At 39.1% G+C, this 23035-nt stretch overlaps 2 protein-coding genes across 3 annotated transcripts in view; one reads left to right on the forward strand and one right to left on the reverse strand.

The window, feature by feature from the left end:
- ENO4 (enolase 4) overlaps positions 1–7811 on the forward strand; it is a 30729-nt gene extending 22918 nt beyond the window's left edge. The window contains 5 exon segments of the mRNA XM_089898210.1: positions 322–447; positions 1793–1988; positions 3503–3570; positions 4083–4200; positions 5958–7811. Coding sequence (XP_089754336.1) covers positions 322–447; positions 1793–1988; positions 3503–3570; positions 4083–4200; positions 5958–6088 — 639 coding nt within the window. The 3' untranslated portion in view covers positions 6089–7811.
- The window catches only part of SHTN1 (shootin 1), a 104558-nt gene continuing 87257 nt past the window's right edge, over positions 5735–23035 (reverse strand). Inside the window, exon 17 of one of the 2 annotated variants that reach the window (XM_022568658.2) lies at positions 5735–10566. In XM_022568658.2, coding sequence (XP_022424366.1) covers positions 10344–10566 — 223 coding nt within the window. In that variant the 3' untranslated portion in view covers positions 5735–10343. The other variant, XM_022568660.3, reaches the window with a different exon arrangement.

Below are 23035 nucleotides of genomic sequence, written 5' to 3' on the forward strand. Positions count from 1 at the left end.
CAGTATCTGGCACCACGTTATAAAACTTAAGTAAGAAATTACTCCCCTCCTACTCTTTACTCGTTTTTTTGTGCAGAAGGCTTCATCTGAAGTCAGTGGGAAGAGATCTATGGGGCATCCAGAGGAATGCTGACTTGATTTTTCCCAGGTTGACATTTAAAAGATATTTAAAGTAAAATGCATAGATTTCTCAGGTGAATGTGGCCTGGAAATAATGTTTGCAGTCTTTTATATGAAATGAATGAAAATGAATTTGAATCACATCTTTAATGTTTGCAGAATTCCTCATTTATCCTTTAATATCTTCCTTATACTTATCAGAGTAAAGGAAAGTATGAAGTGATGATGGGAACCTACAAAAATGCAGCTGAGATGGTTGACCTGTATGTGGAGCTGATCAACAAGTTCCCTTCAATTATTGCCTTAATTGATCCTTTCAGGAAGGAGGTAACAGGATTCAACTTGAATTTTATAATAAAACAGAATAAAATATTTCTTTTGGATCTGTAGATTTGAAATGTGTTGTAATTTGGGCTGGGGCTGAGTTGCTTTATTTTGGCATTTTTGAGAAAAGGCACTTACTAAGCAAATGAAGAGCAGAAACGCATAGGAGTGTGCCTGTCTATGGAATGAAACAAGTATCTCCCAGCACTTCAGGAACACCTGGGTATTTACAAACAGCCTAAATGATGGCAGGCGAACCCAATGTGCTAGCGGGTGCTTCAATAGGTTAATCACATATGATTTCGAAGTGCTCGTGGAAACAGGACTTCAACTAGGCCAAATGTTTTTTAAACCTAAATCCAGTTACTATGCATGCATAGAAGTTACAAAGCCATATTTTTAAAAGGTGTGAGATATTGTTTCTGATTTATTCACACTAATGCACCTAATGCATTTTTTCACACTAATGCAGGGTTGTTTATGTGCCATAGAACTCTCTCTTCCTAACCCACTTAAACTTCAAAACTTGCATTCTTGATTTTATGAATTTGAGAACCATTAGATATAGTGAGCAGGTACCCTCTTTGAGACAACTCACCTATTTAAATTTGAGGGACAAAGAGAGTGCTGGATCTTACTGGAGCCCCAGGCTCTCTCAGTCCCATCTTTCCTTTCACAGACTGTGCTACACCCCAGCACCTGTGGAAGATGCTGAACCTAGTTCTTTAATCTTGCCAGACCTATCTTCTGCTTCTTGTCCCGAGGCTCTGGCCACAGCTCTTTTTAATGCGATAAGATGTACCTGCATGGTCTGTTCTAATGGGACAGGTTGAACTCTGGTACAATGGCTGGGAAGACTGTATATTACTATTTCAATAATGAGCATTTCATTTGGTGGTCTCACCAATAAAAAATAAGGGTGTTGGGAATGAGGGTCTACATCCCCGCAGGCTCATTTCCTTCAGTTGCCTTTCTACCAGAAATAACACTAAAATCTCCTAACCAGCCAGTCTTCAGCAGCATCATGGATAACACAGTGGGTAGGAAGAGCCTGTGCTTGAAGGACATCAGAATTAATGTGGAGAATAGCATTTAATGTGTATTAACATTTTATTCACTAGATCTTCAAGCTCAAATTTAATCACTCTAAGTTTCTGTTCCATGAAGCTTGTTAATTTGTGTGGCTGTGGTATGGGCAACATGAAGCCGCAGATGCAAACAAACCAAGCCCCCCACCCGTTTTGTGTGTCTCAGAAAGGTGTATAACTGATTATGTGCTGTATGATTCCTGTCGTTTTGTGATGATGTCCCATACATTGTAATGATCAGTTCTTAAATATTTACCCAGGACTCTGAACAGTGGGACAGCACCTACAATGCTCTTGGTTCCAAGTGTTACATAATTGCAGGCACCGCATCCAAAAGCATCTCTAAAGTTCTAGAGGATGGGAACGTCGGCATCCTCAGATGCAGCGGGCTGATCGTAAAACACACAAATCAAACTACGATGTCCGACTTGGTGGAAATGACCAATCTTATTGACAGTGAGTAAAAGTATAGCTCTGAAAGACTCATAATGAACTTAAATATGCAGTATATCAGTTAATAAAAAGCATGGAATAAATCTTGGAAGAAAAAAACACCCCAACCATTTGTGAGTGATTCGGTACTGGAAAACAAAATGCAGCTTACTACTGATTCACTTCATAATGTTCCAGTAACAGCCCTGCCCAGGGGCCCTCCCCTTCAGGGAGGGCTACCGCAAACAGGTGGCTGAGGCCACAGCCCTCTAAGCTTCACAAGACACCACAGTGATGTTTTTTCAATCACTAGCCCACAATGGCTTTTTTTCAACTCCTCAAAAGTTTCAAACTTTTTACAGCCTTGAGGTCTTTGAACATGCTATTCCTTCGGCCTAGAATGCTTTGCCCTGTACCATTTAGTTGGCTAACTATTCCTTCAGGTCTTTTTGCCTTAAATGAAACCTCTTCAGGTCTACATGCCTTCCCTGACTTCCCCCACCCCTCACTGGTTGCTCTGAACCTTTCTTATCCTATATTTTCAATTGTAGTACTGTTCGCAATTACTTGTAGGCTATTTAACGTCTGGTATCCTCCACTAGACTGTAAATTCCCAGGAGTTCATGGGAGTTTTGTTCACTTATGCACAGGGCCTGAAACATGCATATCGTGAGTGGGTCTCAGGAACTAGGCAGCAGGCTGGTCTCAGACCTGGAGCAGGACTCAGAGCGAGCCTGGCAGCCAGGGGCCTGGGCTGGTGCCAGGGGATGGAATGAAATGCCTGTAGTCCCTTAGCATGCTGGCTGCCCTGGTCTACGGCCCAGGCAGGGTGGCTTGCAGGTGGTGGATGGAATGCCCCAAGGCCTGGTCTTTCCTCCTGGGCCTACCTCTCAGCAGCCATTCTGTCATCCACTCCAGATAGCTGCTGTAACTCCTGCCTGTAAGACACAACTCTGTCACCATAGGAAGAACTTTGGCTTTGCAGTCTTGTAGACTGTGCAAATTTTAAGGGGTTTTGAGATCTTCAAGTGATTGATCAGATACTATCAACACTGCTTTCCTAATAAGTCAACATTCAGAATGACAGATTCCTTTGAATAAAATTTTACATGAATTGTGAAATCCATTATTTAGGCATATGATGGCCTTGCACTTACTGTATATTTTGACTCAAAGATGCACACTGAACATGATTGACCTTGAATTGTGTCTTACAGCTTAGAAATGCATCAGTCTAATTTGAGCATTTTTCCTCTACAGCGGTAATAATGGTGCCTCTTACAATTTATGGTATGTTAAATTTGATGAAACATGGCATTCATTTAGTATTTATCATCTAAACTACTGCAAAGGGGTAAACAAATAAAATCAGGGTAATAAAAATGCAAACGTTTGGGTTAGAATTCTCAGGTGGTCAAATAATTGACTCTTCGCAGTTTTAAATCTCTGGCAAATTTTAAATTTTGATCCCAGAGGCTCATATATTTGATGATTGTTTCCATACGATCTAAAACTGAAAAGAATCCCTCTGCTCATAGGCAAGAAGCACATCGCTGTCTTTGGAAGTGCAGAAGGAGAGTCGTCTGATGACAGCCTTGTCGATTTGGTAAGTGCTGAAAACCGGTCAATTGCAGAATTGCCAAAACACTGCTTTTATCCCGAATTGGTATTTCAGAGAAAGGCGGTCTGTGGCAGAGAAAGTCATGTAGCCTTTTATGAAACAGACTTGCTTCCTCCCAGACAGCTAATCTTTGAACTTTTAAAAAGAAGAAAAACTGAAGTCCTGGTGAAATGATGAGCACACTTAAATGACCGGGGGGTGCACTTGCAATCTTACCTCCTAAAATGAAGCAAGCAAGGCCAGAATGCTCTTAGATAAAAATCAGCGTGCTTACACGACTGGTAGAGCATCTGATGTACAGTCACACTCTCTCTTTACCTTTGACACTTTCAGCTTACAAGCAGGCCACTTTACTCATGTAACAAAATGAGAAATTAATTTAATGAGAGTAAAAACAGAACAGCACACAGGGGCAGCATCCTTTCTCCCTAAAGAACTGTTTGTAGTTTAGCAAAATATGACTCCATTTAAAATAAGCTGTTCCCTCACCTCTTTAGGCCGTTGGACTTGGTGTCCGGTTTATCAAGTTGGGAGGTCTTTCTCGTGGCGAACGGGTGACTAAGTACAATCGCCTCTTTACTATAGAGGAAGAACTTGTCCAGAATGGAACACTGGGTATGTGCTGCTTTCTTGCTTAGTTTCACTTAGCCATGAATAAGAGAACAAAGATTGGGAGATGGGGGAATAGAAGTCTCTTGGCAGGAGGGCAGGGAAATCCAAAGACTATAAATAAGTGCTGACAAAACTAGGATGGCATTTGCCACGTGTATTGTTTTCTTAATGGATTATCTATTTACCTGAATGTTTAAAACCCTAGCCCTAATCTTGATGAATAGGCTGTGTGATGCTTTTCAATAGACTTAATTGATTGGAATTTCCAAGCCTACCTTTTGTTATGGTCCAAATTATACTTAAGGTTTTTCTGCACAGCCCAGGAAAGTTAAAGGTGGATGTTTTCCTGGTGGTTCTTGGCAACAACTCGTTTTACTCAAGTAGATAGCATGTTAATTTAATGTACCTTGGAAAGGCTATGGTCTCAAGAGAGATGAACCAATCATTTACGACATCAAACTTTGTAAATCTGCATGGGTAGAAGCATCTTATGTACTGGCTAATTGGAGAGCAACACCCCAAATATACATTTTTACTCTATATATTACTGACTGTGATAGCCAAAACAAAGCATGCAAAGACATTTAAAGAGACCAATAGTTGTCTTTGAAATTCTAAAACTATTTTGTATTTTAAAATAGAATTGATATACTGCAAGAAAGTATATTAAGCAGTGCTGACATACTTGTATACCATAAATGAAACTATTAAATGAGATAGATGTATTATAGAATGTATTGTGGAACATACCAATTATTGAATATGAAAGCAAGGAAGTACTATTTTGTGACTAATAGGAATTTCTTTAAAAGCGACCAAGAGAAATAGTAATTATTAATTTGTCACGTTTAACATAGGTAATGACCTTGTTTTCTAGAAAACAAAGATATAATTGGGAGACTATTTCTAAGTCATGTGAGGGCAGTCAAGTTACTTTGTATTGTTTAGTGTGTAACAGTCAAAAGTTACTTTGTATTGTTTAGTGTGTAACATGAAGGCTTGTTTTTTCAAATAGGTAAAATTATACTGTTCCTACATATCAGTCTGATTTTTTGTCATCCTGACTTGTGGAAGCTTTAGGTTCCTTCAGTGACCTATCGCATTTCCAGCCAGACTTCACCACAAGGGAAACAGCTGCTTCAGGGCATCAAAAAGGACTCTAGTGACTGGAGGCCCAGCCCCTCCCTGGTGACAGTGCCAGCTCCTGAGCATTCCGGAATGGACTAACAGATTAATGAGGATTTCGCTGCCATTGGCAGTGGTCAATAAATATGAAGGGGACCAAACAACTGGAAAACCAAATCACTGCACTGAGAGATTGAGTAGGAAATCTTGTCAGAAGCTCAGTCATTAAAACACTCTCCCTGCCCAGAAACACGTGGAACCTGACTGGAATAGTCTTAAGTCCTCAGTGGTTTACCTTGGAATAGTTAGTTGGCAATGGTCTGTCTCACGCAGAGTACCAGCCTTTCCTCTAGTTCATCTTCCTCTTATCCTTTGCTGCTCAGCCTCTGCCCAGTCTGCTGTAAACAAAATGTTCCAGAATGTTGTCTAAGGGTACACTGCAAACTCAACAAGTGTATTGCAGTTAATGTATAAACAACGACATGCCCACTTTAAGATGGTTCTAGAATCCTTCCTAATGGTGATGTGACACCTCTGGACAGTTCTAAAGATGATCTCCTTTAAATCATGTAACAAAGAACGTCAAAACTGGCACCACTGGATTAGACAGTAAAATTTATTGTTGTTTTTAATAGGTTTCAATGAAGAACACACATTTTTCTACTTGAATGAGGAAGCCGAAAAGACTGCCATGGCTGGTGAGCTTCCTGAGCCCCCGGAGCCCATCTTCGCCACAGAAGTTGTGGAGGAATCAGCCAAAACATGAGTGTCTTCCAGACGGGCTGCACACGCCCCAGCTGACAGCCACACCGCTGTATTATTAGACCGGGAGATCTCAAGTGTGTCTTCATTTTGGTTTTGCTCTAAAACTTCACTGCTTTTTCTTCTTTTAATTTCACTGTTTGGTGAAATACAGAGATAGTATTTTGCCCGGAATTATACCTGTGAACCTTGTCTTCTGGCCATCACATTTCTATGGGGATCTTGTTTGTATACGAGCTCTCCTGTCCATTTTGGGGGGTCATGACCTAGTAAAAGAGTACAATATTTTTGCCACCAACTCCACACTCAGTTCAAATACCTCATACTTTACAAGTCAGAACATTTCTGAAAAAAATCTTTCACACTAGGAGCTCTCTCTGCCAGGAAGGTGTACATCTTCTGTTTCACGGATTTTTTAAGAGTGAATAGCTTCCTCTCACTTTCCTACCCTTAATTTCCTTTTCTCTGATTCCCATCTCTTTCTAAATTTTAGTTGTTCATCTATCATTTATATCTTTGGGGGTCTCCTCAGATCCTTTTTGGAACAAGAATGAGCATAAGTGAGTAAACACATCAATGAATGAATATTCTTAAAGCAATTAAATGCCCAATCATTTTTACTACAGCATCTAATAGGTGATTAAAAATGATACAACATATAGATTGGCTGAATTGTCTCTTCTGAAATCCAGTATCGGGGTTATAGCAGAGGATGACCAGAAATAAACATATTCAAACACATACCTATAGATATAATATCATCCAACTGCTTTATATGATTTAGATTCTCTGTTCAAACTGTTACCTTTTGTTTTTCCCCCCAATTATATAAATTGCTATGTACTGACCTGTGGGACAGTTGGCTAAGTTTAGATTTCTGATATATTCCATAAGTTTTTACTAAGCATACTGAGGACCTCTCCTTTTGAAGAGTACTAAGAGGGGAAGGTAATGGCCTTATGGCAGAGCCAAGGCCTTATTCTAAAAGCAGTGATTTAAAATAGGTTCAGTGGCAGATTCTCTCAGAGCACAGGGCAGGAGAACTGGTTGCTATCGCTCTAAGTTGGGAGAACTGTGTCACAGTTTGTTGTTGCTACTGCCTTTCCCGATGCTTAGCAATAAACAATGGATTAGTGTTCAGATAGCCTCTGCACATGTACATGTACACACACACACACACACACACAGATGAAATATGGGAGATCGTATGAGAGTATGCCCTGGAAATGTGACAAAAATTATAATTAAATGAATGAAACTAGAGAAAAAAGGTACAACCAAGTTAATAACTGAATAACTACATTAAATTAACCAAAGAGGTGATTTATTACCTCAACCAAGTCAACACTTTAATTTCAGCGCTGAGCACAGCCTATTCACTGTTTCCTTACTTGAGGATTGGGGTCACCAATGGATGTGTAGCATTTCAAGTTTTTGAAAGTGATAAGCACTGTTTCTATTTATATATTTTCTCTCTCTCTCTCTACATATATGTTAAAGGATATATAATAGATATAAAACATATATATATGGAATCACATGTAAAGAGATGAAAGAAACTCATCATACCCTATATTAAAAAATGGCAGTGGGACTGGTTAATGTTAGTGCTCTGAAGAAACTTCAAACCAAATCCAATCCTTAAGTAAGGGCTGCCTGATGATCTTCCTAAGGTCAGCGATGATAAGAGACGGTTATCCATTCTCCACAACTTATTGCCATATAACCTGAACCTGTTCCACGATGAAAGTGATTAAACATGTATAGTGTGCGTTTATAAAAATCATCCGAACTTTGTTTTTAAGATTCTGTGATGCAGACTATACACTATACCTTACAACCTAAAAATGGTCTGAAAGATTAACAATAATCTCTACCTGTACTACTCCATTTCTAACAAACATTTACTGTTAACAAAACAGGTGAGGAAGGAGGGATTCCTGGCGAGTAGCCAGAGCCAAAACACGCATCTTGTTTTCCTCAACAGGCCAATCAAGGCGGGTGGTTACAGCCCTGCTAATTCCCTCCACAGGACTGATCAACGGCTGAAACCACTGTAGGTGAGGCGTTTATGTGAGACTATCTCAGATACAAGAGGATGCTAGAATTAATTTTAGCAAATTAAATTTTTTTTTTTTTTTTTTTTTTTGCCGTACGCGGGCCTCTCACCGCTGTGGCCTCTCCCGTTGTGGAGCACAGGCTCCGGACGCGCAGGCTCAGCGGCCATGGCTCACGGGCCCAGCCGCTCCGTGGCATGTGGGATCTTCCCGGACCGGGGCACAAACCCACGTCCGCTGCATCGGCAGGCGGACTCTCAACCACTGTGCCACCAGGGAAGCCCAGCAAATTAATTTTAAATGCTTTGTGATGTTGGTGAAGAAATAAGCAGCTCAGAAAAGGCAAGAACACTTTCAAAATATTGTACCAGTGACTAAATGTTGCCTGGTCCAGCTAATACATTTAACAAATGGTTAACTCCTTACCCTGGAAAGGGTGTGTGATTAAATATGGAATGACAAGTGTACATATTTTTATATTCCTAAATATGTGTAAGACACATGCCAGCAGACTGATAACAGACACAGGAATGCAGAAAGCAGGAAGAAACAAAGAATAGAATTCCTCAAAATAAATCATTTTGTGATTAAAAATTACTAAAGTTATAAAGTCTTACACAATTTTCATATTAAAGAATGCCAAGTTTGGGGAACTAAACCAAAAATGTCAATAACCACAATTGACCTTTAATAGGAAACTGTTGGTGCTTTTTAATAAGTGTGGTGAGGAGAGTTCAAATCACAGCATAACAGAACCTGTTTAAGTGAATTAATGCAGTTTGTAGTTAGTATGTCATATAGCAGTATTATTCAATTGGGGAAATCACAGTTGAAAAACATTACATTTTAATTCCCTATGAGTAAACTGGTAAGTAACTGTAAAATCATCACTGGAAAAACATGGAAACAATCAAGCATAACGAGCCTACAGAAAGATAATTATCTCCAAATTTAGGAAGTACATTTACCTGCCTATTCACCTTTTCAAGCCTATGTTTAGCATACGTGCAAAAATAAAATACAACTACTGCAATTATTACTATCATTTTCTTTTGCCCTTAGGTGAGAAACACCTGACAGCTTCATGCTGAGCTATGCTAACAAAACGAAACCTTTCACTTTCTTTAATAGTAAAATTACCATTACTGAATCACTGTCATAAAAAATGCACTCAAGTACATTACCACTTATTTTAAACAAACACCAGTTTTGAAACAATCAACTTTGAAAAGCTGCATAAGTGTTTTTTTTAATCCCTGATTACATTTGTATTACTCACTGTGGTAGACTGAAACATTGTATTTTTAGAGACTACCACCTAATTTCCTTAAAGAGAACAACAGACCTGTGTAATGTAGAACAGCAGTGAAGCAAGACAATTGTATGCCTGTCACCCATCTTCACTGTACATAAGAACTGTGATAAAATATGGTACTTGTGCCACATGAGTCCATGAGAAAACAATTAACTCACAGCACAGAGCACGTGGTTTATCAAGATAATACTCTATTCAATTCAGGGTTTGGACTTTCACCTCAGTGAAAGTTTCACCTTCTGGCCACTAGAGCCTTCCCCCCAAAGTCCTTGGGAGGCTGTGGACACAATCAATAGTGTGTGTTTTGCATCCCACAGTTAATAATGTGTGTAATTAACACTGGGTATGGGACTACTAGTTTGACATCAGCTCCTGAATTTTAAGCTTATCTCAGTATATCCTAGAAAGCAATTTGTATGCCACAGTGCCTAACCATTTCCATGCTACTGAAGTTTCTCCATCAAAAAAGGATCAGACCCAAAACAGAAGCTTCTTTGGGGGCTTTTAAAATCACCTTAAGCTAGTCACTTCTGTTTATCCAATTACACACAAGTGCTGCAAACTTTCATCATTACATTTGATTAGTGGTATGCACATTACCTAAAAAGATAACATGAATTTTTTGTAAACTTCTAAAAGAAGTCACACTTAATACAGTAATTAGAAAAAAATCTTATCCCTATAAAGATTTAAAAAACTACAAAGAATGTGTACTTCGCTAAATAGCTTACTTATAAGTGAACTTACAAAAGTGACATCAAAAAAGAACCTATACTCTGAATACAGTGACAAGAACAGAATGTCTATAGCCCTTGCCAATACACCAAAACTAAATCATGTGCTTGTTGAAAAGGACTTCTGAACATATCCGCCTTCTGGTTTATGGATCAGCAGTTGGAGCTGTCTGTATCTCTTATTTTTTCAACACTGTCTTCTTTGTCTTCTGGTTTAATTTCACCTTCACCATCCTTGTGTTGAGTTGGATCTTTTTCAGCGACCTGGTCTTTGGTTTGGGGTTCATATGTGGAAACAGGATCTAAAACTACAACTGGTTCAGCTTGTTTTTCACTGCCAATGTATTGTCTCCTGCATCCAGCGTTACTGCGAGGCCTAGGGGATGAACAGTTAAACAAAAAAATTAAAAGCAGAGAGAGAAAACATTTATCTTTCAGATTCCTGGATTCAGATGAGCAAAAATCCCAAAATGTTCTAAGTCTAATCAACATGCAAAAAGTGGTCTTTGAGGTGCCAGCCATTACAAAAAAAAAAAGCTATTAGATTACATATTAGGAGCACAAGGCCAGAAGATGGAAAAAGAGCAATTAACTGCATAAATGTTAAAAAGCCAAATGCACCTACCTGCTTAATTGCATGCTCTTCTCACAGAAGCACAAAGCTCACGGATACTCTGTGCACACCTCCCCACTGCCTGCCACCCCCAGACTCCTTTCCCACCCCCACTTAGCTGGAAGGAGCCAGTTAACCCCTCCCTTGTGTGCCAGGGTACATGTGATTGCAGATTAGTTCTAAGACTGCAACAAGGAGGGAAATAAACCACTCCCCCATCCCTGATGGGCAGCTGAGAGATATGCCAGCTGCTGCCATTACTGGCAAGAACAACTCTGGTCAGACCTGTGGAGGGATGAGGGAAGGAACAAAGGCAGATGGGAGAATCCAGAGAAGAAGTTGAAATACTAAGTTACCATACACTTTTTCTAAAAAAGGAGAATCATGTTTGAGAAATTTCTTATTGAATTTCAAATGCAGTTTCTTTTTCCACTGAGGTTCCCTTTCTTCTCTTCTAAGAAGCTACTGCTTCTCAAGCTAAATGGGCAACAATTTCCTTGTGGAAACAGATGTCCTGAAACACTCTTCTCTTTTCACGTGTCAGGAAATTAGGCTGTGGGCACCTAGTCCTCTCAGAAGTCAGGTCAGAAGCCATCACCTGAAGGTACTGGACTGCTGACCTGATGCCTGGAGGTTGAAGGGTGTGTAGTAGGCAGGGCAGAGGCTACTCAGACTTATCTGGTCTTCTTGGCAAATGCTGGGATACTAACCATGACCCAGCACGCCCCTGTCCCACTTCCACCTCTGGATGTCAGGATGTGTACTGGTGAACTGTTGGCCAGGGTCTGCCCATTGCTCTACCAGCCCCTCACCAGGACTTGATTTCTACTCTTCCCTGACCCCTAGCTCAGATCTGCTGGTTAGACACTCTCTTACCACCTAATACTTCTCCCTTGTTGGATTTACCACAGTTATAATTAAATACTGGCAACCAGTTGTTTAATGTCTCTCTCTTCCAATAAAATGTGAACATCCGTGAGGTGGACTGTTCAGCTTTGCTCACAGACCTATGCCAGCACCCAGCGCAGATCCACCTGTGGAGTAAACAAATGAGCAAATACTAATGAACTACTGTGTGTGAAAGGCTCAGAATGAATGTGCAGAAACCAAGGCTTTGGTGGGAGTAGGTCTGAAGGTCTCTCTTATACAACAGAAGTAACAGAACAAATGATCAACTATTGAGACAAAGTGGCCTGCACGATCCAGCCACAGGTACCAAAACTCAAACCCAGTGACCTCAGTTTTATCACCTGGTACTATGAGATCTGTCCAAATGTCTGAAAACCACTCCATAGGGCTATCCAGTTCTACCGTGTGACTTGATCATCATTCATAAGTGACTAGCACATAACTGTCTTCTTTGGAGGTCGTAAAAGCAAAGAGATGACCTGAGAGGAAAGCTATACTGTAGTGAGGACAGATTCCTTTATTTTTGCCTGGATTTGTCAACACCCTTGTCATTAGAAAACACCATGACACTGCCCATCTACCTTGGCCCATCCACTTCTCAAGATATCTGTTACTGTGCGTTGGGAATCAATATGGGATGTAGTTGGTATCTGGCTTGACTTTCTCTGACCCAGGCAACACCTGGAAGGCTGAGTCCATTAGGGTATGGTCAGAGAAGCAAAACCCCCATGAATGGCATAAAGGATTCATTATAGGCATTAGACCTCAGGCAATGGAGAGAGAGAGTTAGTTAGGCAGTCTACGTGAGTCTGTTGCCTCTGTGTATTATGCTGAGCCTGAAACCAGCAGGTCTTGCAGCTGAAAAGGAACTTGGGTGAAAAGTGGCAAGAAGCTGAGGACAAACCAGAGCTGCATCTGTCTTTCACAGTCACCAATCCCGATGATGCAGATGAACTGCAGGATAAACTGGAGCCCTTCCACATGGAATTTGCACATGCACCTGGCCTAAGATTTGGGGAAGCTGGAAGGGAGATGTGGGAAGCTGGAGAAACTGTGGGCCAGCTGTGCCACATGCCAACTAGGTGACAACGCGCATGAATTGTAAAAGAGCCTGCCCTACGCAGACTTTTGGGAGCATTAAAAAAAAAAAGACTATTATGTCACTCCCACTTTCTAAATCTCGTGCAAATTTCTCCTGTAGACAACCCTAACCTGGAAACAAATGGGAAAGGGAATTCTCGGAAATGAAGTTCCAAGTTCTGGCCTAGCTAAAGTTGTTACAGTCAAAGCCATACAAAGTCTGCTGGTCAAGTCCCCAGTGTGGTTCCACTACCCTGGGTCTAAGCCTCATTGTATAGAAGCCAGCCAGTCTGCTCTACACATGCAAAGGAAGTATCCATCTCATTCTAGGTGAGCAACTTCCATCAACCCATACTGACCTTCATCACTTTTGTAGAACTACCATGGAAGTTCTCATGCCCATGTGTGTCTGCAGATGAAGGGGTGGTAAACACATCCTAAAATGCTTTCTTCATCAGCTGGAGGCTGAAAACTTCCAGGGAGCTCTCAGGGCTCCATAACAGCAACAAATGATGTTGACTGAACTGAAAACTCAGAAACTTTGTATTGCCAGGCTGAAACTGTCCTGGAACTGTCTCAGTCCAGAGAACTGTTCTTTCCTGAAGTAGGCTTCTTAATAATAGATTAATCTATTATTAAGTCACCTGTACACTCCAATTTGAGAACACCTTTATTATCACTGAACTTGGCACAGTGGAAAATTATGTGTTGAGAATCAGAGTAACTACTTTCTTGAAGATAATGACCACTGACTTGGAATCCCAATGGCTTAAGGCTAAAAGGGACTATGGCAATCATCTAGTCCAACAGGTCCTTTTACAGATGAGGAAAATGAGGTTTGGAGAGAGGGAAAGCCTGACCTAAAATTATACAGCTTATCAGTGGCAGAGCCAGGACAAGAATCAGAAGCTCCTATCTTCCTGTTCCTGATTTTTCCACAACATCACACAGCTATTTACCAAAGGCATCTTCCAAAAACACGATAATGATGCCACAGGCTAATTCTGGCATGTTTACTGATTCTTTCTGAACTCCTGCTTTCAGCTTCATCTTTCAGAACTATAAATATAAAATCCATCCCTTCAAGCTACCCCTCGTTTTTTGTTGTTGTTTTTTTTTTTTTTCTTTGTGACTTAAAGCTAGCTCTTCCTGGTTTGACATCATTAAGTCCATTCCTGGTTCCCATGGGGAGCTGCCCAGGGCTCCTTCTGGAATGAAGGGCCTTCCTCCTAGGCTTCATTTCTAACTCCATTCCCATCTCATGGGAAGAGCCAGAAAACTCCATCAGTGATGTTGCCAAGAACCCAGGCTCTTGCTCTAGGCAGCCACAGTGGCAGGTTCTACAAGGTTAAATCTGAAGCTTCTCCCCCAAGGTGAAAATCCCAGCTGCTCAAATGCAACAATCCAATGGGAATTGCCGTATACTATTGTTCCATTCAATTTTTCTTCTTTAATTCTTCATCTAAGAGCAATGACCACAAATAAGGAATTAAAATTCAGTATTCATAAAACGTACGGCAGACCTTCTCCTGTATGCTGCAAAATCTCCAAGTAAAACTTAAATTTTATAGGTGACATAAAGACTAAAATCATGGAATATTCAGTCTGAGAGGGATTACTGACATGAACTAGTCCAGCCTTTTCATTTGTCAGGTGAAGACACCAAACAAGAGTGAGTTACATGATTTGTCCAAGGGCACACAATTTGTTAACAGCAGATACAGGATTAAAATTGTGGACTCTTGACTTCTTGTCCAGTACTTTTTTTTCTTACCACAACATACTGCTAGTGATTTTTAACCCAATCAAATAGATATTTTCATGGGTCATTTTAAATCATTTGTTAAGTGCTATTTCAAGACAAAAAGAAAAACCCAAAAGCAAAATAAAAGCTAGGAGACAATATATCAATCTATACCACTCTGTGAAGCCTGATGCCCAAGTACAACTTGGTTGCTCTTTTACAAAGCAGTTACTTCTCCCCCACCTGCACGAGGGCCAGAGGTAGGGCTGGGGCAGATGAGGCCACTTGCTGACTCCAACTGGTACTGGTACCAGAAGAATCAGAACAGCTGCAAACGGTATTGCCAAAGTTGAACTTTATAATAAAGGGACTCAGTGACTTATCAGACTGTGTTACAGGAGATGAAATTGCAGCATTCTAATTTTTAAAAAGCACATCATGGTTTGCATTCAATGAAATTCCTTTCAAAATCGACTTTCCACATTCCAATTATATTCAGCAACATTCGAGCTAACATTTCAGCTGCAATTCAAATTAACTAATGCCCAAAAGAGTCCTAATAGACATGGTTCTGAGCTCAACTGAATACAATCAAAGCTCATGAAATGAAGGGGGAAAATGCTTATTTCATGCAAATTCTGCATATCACTCAAGCTTAATTCTACTGATAACATAAAGGTGGGACATTTTGAACATTACAGTGAATGAAACTTTTAAGCAGTGAGAGTTATTTTATAAAATGCTACCTCTGAAAAGCTGACTGCCAAACAGTGTAAAAATGGTTTGAGGCATAAATGTCAAGTTCATTTCTATTTCACTTCTGAGGTAACTATCTTTCAAATCGCAACAGCTGGACTATTTAACACAATCTGGTGAATCAAAGTATAGTTCTTCTCTGGTCTCCCAGTGGGACGCCTGCATTAGTCTGTGGCAGCCATCCAACAGATGACGCACAGCCGGATGGTCTGAACTCTGTTTCATTTACAATAAAAATGGATAAAGCTACAATCATATTTACCACCTTCAAGGACAGAAAACGGCAAGATTTAAATTTGTCTTTACAAAGTAGTTTCCTGGGAAAACTCCAAAGAGGAAGTCAGTTTTATATCCTCCCTTGTGTAAAAATAAGAAGTCTTACATTTTTTTTCCTCCCAAGCCCTTTATACAGTTACTACAGCAGTGAACAGCAGTGGCATTACAACAGAGGTAGTTTTTATTGTTTCTCTCAGACATCCTATTTTTCAGGATATTTTAACACACTTATCCAAAACTTACCAAAATAAAATTTCAAACATAAGATGAAACTTTCTATATTATTGCTAATTCTAATACTTTTAAATATAATGAAGGTAGAAAAAACGAAGCTAATTTCTTTTGGCTTTGTGTACTTTTTGAAACTGCGTTTTAGTGCAAAGAATAAATTAGTTTGCCAATTTGGGTCAGCTTCTATTTGAGGGAAAAATAGATATCATTTAAATTATGAAAAATAATATTGTTAAACAACAGAATACTGCCATGGTTGAAAATCTGACATCAGCTTCTAGATGCTGATTTGCCATAAGATTAACAAGAATTCCTTTTTAACAGAGGTAACAATGGCTGGGCAAAGCCCTCTGTGTCCGCACTGAGCCATAGTTTCTTTGGTGGAAAAACTGCAGCACAGCCATCTCAGTGCACGGGTTATATCTCAGACCACAGTGCACGTTACGAAGCCTTGTCCCAGTTCTTTTATTCTTCTAGCGTAAGCTGGACTGTGCACATTTACAGATTCCAAAATACACTGGCCCAGGGAGGCTCAGGAAACTGGACCATTCTCTCCAGCAAAATCAATGATAAAGCATGAGCTACGACTGATTTTAGCACAGGCAAAGATTCTTAAGTGTGTATGATACTTTTTTGGGCTACTTTTTAAGCTTTTTGTAATTTTGTACAACTTTCAGTCACCATGGAAAATCCACTGAGATCTCAGCTATGAAATGTGAATATTATTTAAAAGAGATATTTTAAGGAACATAAAGGCTTCCACAAGAGACACCATATATAAATAACACTGGCTCCTCAAGAAAGCTGCCATGCACAGAATGTTTGCATTTTCATTCTTAATTTTCAGAGCAATGTTTTTTAAATTTTAAAAGATTTTTCTTTAAATTTACTATATTATATACTTTAAACTCTCTTTTAAGACAGGAAGTCATGAAGCATTCAGTGTGTTACTTTTCATACAGTTATATGACAAAATATACTTTAAACGAAAAGCATTTATCAGGTTTCAGAAGTTAAGTCAATTTATCCTCAGATCTGAAATTGCATTTAAGTTTTAGCCAGACTTCTATTTGAATAAATTTTAAGTCTCCACTACTCCACTATATAAAAATAAAAGGAAACACAAATACTGCAGAGACTACTGAAAGATGTTTTAAAAAAATGACAAAGCACCAAAAGCAATATGGTTCTCCATGGAGAAATGATATATTTTATGCTAAGTCTCTTAAAATCATAGGTGTTTGCAACTGGAGGCAAATGTTAGAAGGCAATTAATTCTTTGAGAGAATTGACAATTACTCAGCAGCATTTTAACAATTATTTTAAGATTTACTCAACAGAATTTTAACACTAGGTGTAATATAGCCTCAACAATTAATCTGGAAGAAGCTGCTGTCTGTAAGGCAACTCAGAACACCTGTAAGACAAAACTGACAGGCGGATCTTCTGGGCAGCCCACAGGAAAACTCCTTTGGAGGGGGGAGAAAAAAGAGACTGAGTGAGGAGATCTCAACTTCCAGAACATCCAGTTGTTCTGCTAATTTTGTTGTTAAAACTTAATTGTCCATGTACGGGAACACATGGAGAACCTTTGTAGTAGTGCTTTGCTGAGCAGAGCTGTTTCCTGCAGTGTCCGTACACAATTCAGCCGTACTAAGATTACAGTTGAGAGCAGAGCAAATCCTTTAATTGTATAAGAGCATCAGATTAAGCAGTAACTTCCATGCAGTTCATTAGCTAGCTAGTAGTCTCTTCTCAGAAACGAACGTTTGCTAAGTACAGGGAAGGTGCCCTCCTTTCTCGCACCATGCATGCAAATACACATATGCACACATATACAAAAGGAGAGAAAAGAGGAGAGGAGGAGGGGAGGAAATGGTAGAGTTGGGAGTAACAGGAAGAAAACCTATTCTTTCCACCACAAGCACTAAAAACTTCTCTATTTTCCATTTGAACAAAATGTCGACCCAAATTCCACTAAAGTTAAGAATCTCAATTTCTATTTGGTAACATATTTCAAAAGCTCAGATTCTCCAGCTGCAATGCAAAAGAGCAATACTTTTCAATTTCATTTACAAAAATTAATCTTACAAGAATTAATCTGTGCGGGGCCACAGGTCACACGTATTTAGAGACACCACAGAGCTAGAAATTAAATGCAAATTAAAATAAAAATGGCTGCACTGGAAACGGTCATTTTTCTACTGAAATTGAAGTCCTGTAATTGCTACATAGGTTTTTGTTTTTTAAATTCTTCTAGGGCACAATGTGACCCGTTTTGACCTCCCAAACAAAAAAGGCAAGCTAGCCGCCTGATGGCTGAAAAGGAAATTTTAAAGAGCTTGATAAAGCTTAGAGTTTTGGGGAGCTCTGGGGTTGAAGAAGGGCATGATGAATTAGAGAAGTATTAACTGGAAGGGTCTCTGGCAATTGTGGCTTAAAAGCATCTTTGAGAATGACCAAGAGATGAGGACACAGCTATGAAATCACTGCAAATCACACCCGTTACAATGGAAACTGGGTTCTCCCCTTTGAAGCAAGGTTCTAGAGATGTAACTAGGTGAGATGACAATCATCCTTGAGGTTGACTCCCTTGTTTAACTGTAACTGTCAGGCGGATATTCACCTTTCTGAAAGTAATTAACAGAAAACGTGAGCACAGATGAATAAAGCTCAATACAGACAAGTAAAGCCACTTCTAGATGAGACTGTTCAGAGACAAAAAAGCAAGACTGTGAGAACACAAGATACTCTTGGGTCTCTGCCTGATTGTGATGTAGAACTCCTGTAAGATCTGCTTGTCTCTTTCTCCATACTGCAGGCCCATTTGTCCTGCCTTTCTTTAAAACAGAGATGTTCTAAAATATGATGACAATGGGCACTACACCACAAACCCAAAGGAGCTAACCAGTAATTGCCCAAAGGTGGAGCTGACTCACAGAGGTGCGGCATAAAGTGGATGCAACAGTGACATTTACTTGGGGCTGTAGAATGTATGTCTTAAAACAACTGTATTCACAGTGATTCATCTTTATATTGTCATATTATCATTTAGTAAAACACCTTTCTAATCCAGTGATTCAAGACAGATATTTTCAAGGTATTTGACTTCTGGGAATGAACTGATCTTCAGCATGTTGGAAATGTAAATAAATAAAAAATGTGTACATGAAACTTATGCCAAAGATTAAAGGAGCTTAGGCTGGTATTCTAATATGGTAATTTCCAAAAGTTTATTTGTGAAGCATGCCCCTTTATTGGCCATTTGACATGAAAAACACTAAAACAATTTCTTTCCAAATCTCTTTTAAGTCTTCTTGCTAATTCAGATTGGCTCTCCTTTTCAGAATTCTTTGCTTTACTGGGTAACATCTTCTTCCCTTGGCAAAAGATATATTAATTGCTTAGTTCAGCCTTAGGAAGAGGAAAGAAAAAGGAAGAGATGACACTATCTGTGAGTATGTAGGGTCAGAGGAGCAGGATGTGAATAGGGCAAATGGAGCAATTTAACTACAGAATCATTGCTTCCTACAGAAGAAACCTTACAGTCATTTTCTTCCCTTCCATTCCTACAGCTCTTAATACACTCAACGCAGTATGCTATAGCTCAAAAGCGTGGGCTCTGAAGTTAGAATGAAGAAGGTTCAAATGAAATCTGACCCAATTATCGATTAGGAACAGAATTTTGGGCAAATTGTTTATGTCACTAAACCTCAGTACTTTTGGAAGAATTAAAACAACACATAAAAGTACTGGCTTCATAAATGTTAGTGAAACGATAGTAACAACAACAAAACATCACCAAAGCAAATTCCAAATTGGAAACTGGCTCGTTACTCATAGCCTCCATCTATAATCAACATAGACATCCTGCTTATAGCGATGTAAGCACATTTCCTCTCAGATGAACGCTATTATAATATGGATATATATTAATATATATTGATAAAGAGTAACAGAAAATTTAAAAAATAAAGAGGCGAAACATATACAATGGAAGGTTGTAGGCTTTTACCCCCAAATGTTTTCCCAATTCACTTCACTTACATCACTCGAGATCATCAGATCTCCCCATTCTGTGGATAACAGAACTAACGTGTCTCAGGTACCTCACACAGGATTAAAATGGAAGACAACTCTACCCATAGCTAGGAATTACACTTGCATTTTCTTACTTATTGCTCAACTTACGTTTGCTTCTGAAATACTGACTTCCTAGTTACCCTTTAAATCAACGCCCCAGAATGTGTAAATGTGGAACTTGTCAACCTAACTGGAGTTCAAGAAGCAAGCTTTGGCTTGACTGTATTGCATGGTACTTTTCTGTACACACGGCTGGGAGACATGTCATGGGTCTGTGTCACATTTTAAAAAATGCATCTGCAATGGTGGCAAACTGATGGCTATTTCCAAAAACTGAATGAACTAGCAAAAGCCAAAGTCATTTGGAAACATATGTTGAACATACAGTAGTGGTTAAAATGGGCCATATCATTTTTTGACCAAGATAAAAACTGACGCTAATTCTCTTACACAACCCGCCAAGTGGCTCTAAAGCACTCTTTACTTCTCACCCACTTTTTCCACCCCAGAATAAATGGATAGGAAAGACTGTCCAATTTATTTCCTCTGTGGTCAGGTATCTCTAATCCAAATAGGTCTAAAAGCATTTGGAGCAATAGTGACAGGGTTGGAATGAGTATCCTGACCCCTTGAATATAACCCTGAAGGATAACAATCACTTCAATCTGGATTTGTAAGTTCCTAAGATGTAGTTTGAAAATTAAAATTTTTCAAAAAATTATTTTATATTTCTAGGTTTGTTTGTGTTTTACTGTAAATCTATTTTGAGAGACATGTTGGGGGTAAAAACTATGTGCTTAACTCTTGTTCTTTATCTTAACTGTGAACATCTTTATCAAGCAACCACATTTGGGAGGAATTATTGGGATTCTAGAGCTGAAAGAGACTCTGGAGAGTGCCTCATCTACTTCCCTCAATTTTAGGTAAGAAAAACAGTACAACAAAAAGTGAAAAAACAAAACACAGAGGTTACATAATTTTCCCAAGGAAACCTGGCCCAGTCAATAAGCCAGGTGTTCAGTACCTAAGCTTTCAACTCTAACTTTTGTCCTTGATAATCCAGTAATGCCCCAGCATTATAATTTTATATTAAGATAGAAAAGGAATTTATTGAAATATTTTTCATAAATTATTTAATTTACGTGACAACGCTACAAGGTAGGTATCATTACCCTCATCTTCCACGTGATTAAATAACTTGCCCAAGGTCATAAAGATAATAAATAGCAAACCCAAGATCCGAACCCGAGGTCTCACTGTAGAGCTGGAGTTCTGGAAATAATTCAGTGCTGCTCGCCACCCTGTGCATATGTGGAAAGACACTGATTTAGAAAAAGGATCATGCTGTGTTTCCTTGTTACTCCTCGTCCAGTCTACAGGCTTTTACTGGTGAAAATACAAATCATTCTTGGCTTTTTTGCCTATTTCCAGGTACCGTAGCTGTCTGAAAGTAACGGAATCGTTATCTTTTAAAAATTCTATAATTTGGAATTTTCCCTATTTTACATTGACCATCCCAGCCATTGATTAGCTTGAACCAATGAGTCTTACTCTATTTTAACACTGTCAGAATATTTTGGATCAGAAGGGAAGAGCATGAAAGCAAAAATAAGGCTTATACTCTCCATTCGCTTGGCCAGCTCTTTACCTCTCATGGCATAAAGGGAGATTATGAGCATAATTCCTGTTTGAGTAATAACTAATCGGAATTAATGAAATTCAAATTCACTGTTAGATTTAAGATATTATTACTAGATAGTATGTATTCATTAGAAATAATTGAGGACACAAATATTTCTAAAGCTATTATTGAAAGATAAATAGAAACAATTAGGCTTCTCCAAGTCCTGATTATCTTTTTCTTTCTTTTTCTTCTTTTTGCTTAAAAAAAACCCTGCTTGCTCAGACTGGTGACAAGAGTGTTAATTTTAATTAATCCTTGCAATTAAGTATTAAAGGTGTCTCTTGCTGTCTCATAAGTTCCTAAGAAATAAATCCATATAGCTCTCTGGCTCTACAATTTACCAGATAGAAGTTACTCAGTAATTTGGAACATACACATATGTTGATTTTAGGAATTAAAAGGAAAATAAACTTTCTGGGAATAGCCTGATGCTATTTAATTTTCTGGGTAAGTGAAGATCTTATGCAGAAAACATCTTTGTTTCTTCCTTCACTTTAAAAGTTTTCTTAGTAGGTTAGCAAACTTTCCTGTCCACCTGAGGCAGTGAGCACAGCCGAATCTTTCTTTTACAACTGGGTATTCTGTTGTCTCTGATAACTTTATCTTGTATAGGTTCAAAGATGCAGAAGATATGCAAAACTGAATGTAAATGACTCCTAGGCATTTAAAAAATGTTTAAAAACCCAAATAAGCAACCAAATAAACCAAAATATCTAATATTTATGTACACATATATGTGTATATGTGTGACTGCTGAATAATGGGGGAATGCTGGTTAACTGAGTATTCTAATTAATTGATATTCTGCTGTTTTATTGATACTAAAAACGTATTTATTCATTCATTCATGTATTCAACAAGTATTTCCTGAGAGCCTACCATAAGGCAGGAGTTTTTCCAGGTGTTTGAGATACACCAGTGACAAAAAAAAGTCCTACCCTCATGGAGTTTACATTCTAGGAGGGGAAGAGAGAAAGTAAGCATATATATAATAAATAAAGTATGTAATACGTTAGAAGATAATTGTTATGGGGGAAAATGGAGTAGGGTCAGGGAGAATCAGCGTTTAAGGGAGTTGAGTTACAATTTTAAATAGGGTGGTCAGGGTAGGTAGGCCTCATTGAAAAGATGACATCTGAGCAAAGAAATGATAGAGGTGAGATACTGCAGCTACTGGGGGAAGGGCATCTGAGGCAAAGGGGATAGCAAAAGCAAAGAGCTGGGGTGGAATGATTCTAGGCCAGAGAGGCCAAAGTGGAGGGTGGAAGGGAGCGTAAGAGTGGCAGGGAGTGTGTGTGTGTGTGTGTGTGTGTGTGTGTGTGTGTGTGTGAGTGTGTGTGTGTGTGTGTGTGTGTTCGCAATAATGTAATGCATTAGAGCCTACTGTGATTGATATCCTCCCTTGACCTTGATTCCCTGTCAAGAGCCGATAATACCACTCACCTGAAAAACACTACGGTGGTGTCGCC

This window comes from Delphinapterus leucas, chromosome 16 (assembly GCF_059928025.1).
Source record: "Delphinapterus leucas isolate spDelLeu-1000000601 "Yukka" chromosome 16, BTC_Dleu_Yukka2, whole genome shotgun sequence".
Classification (NCBI taxonomy): Eukaryota; Metazoa; Chordata; class Mammalia; order Artiodactyla; family Monodontidae; genus Delphinapterus; species Delphinapterus leucas.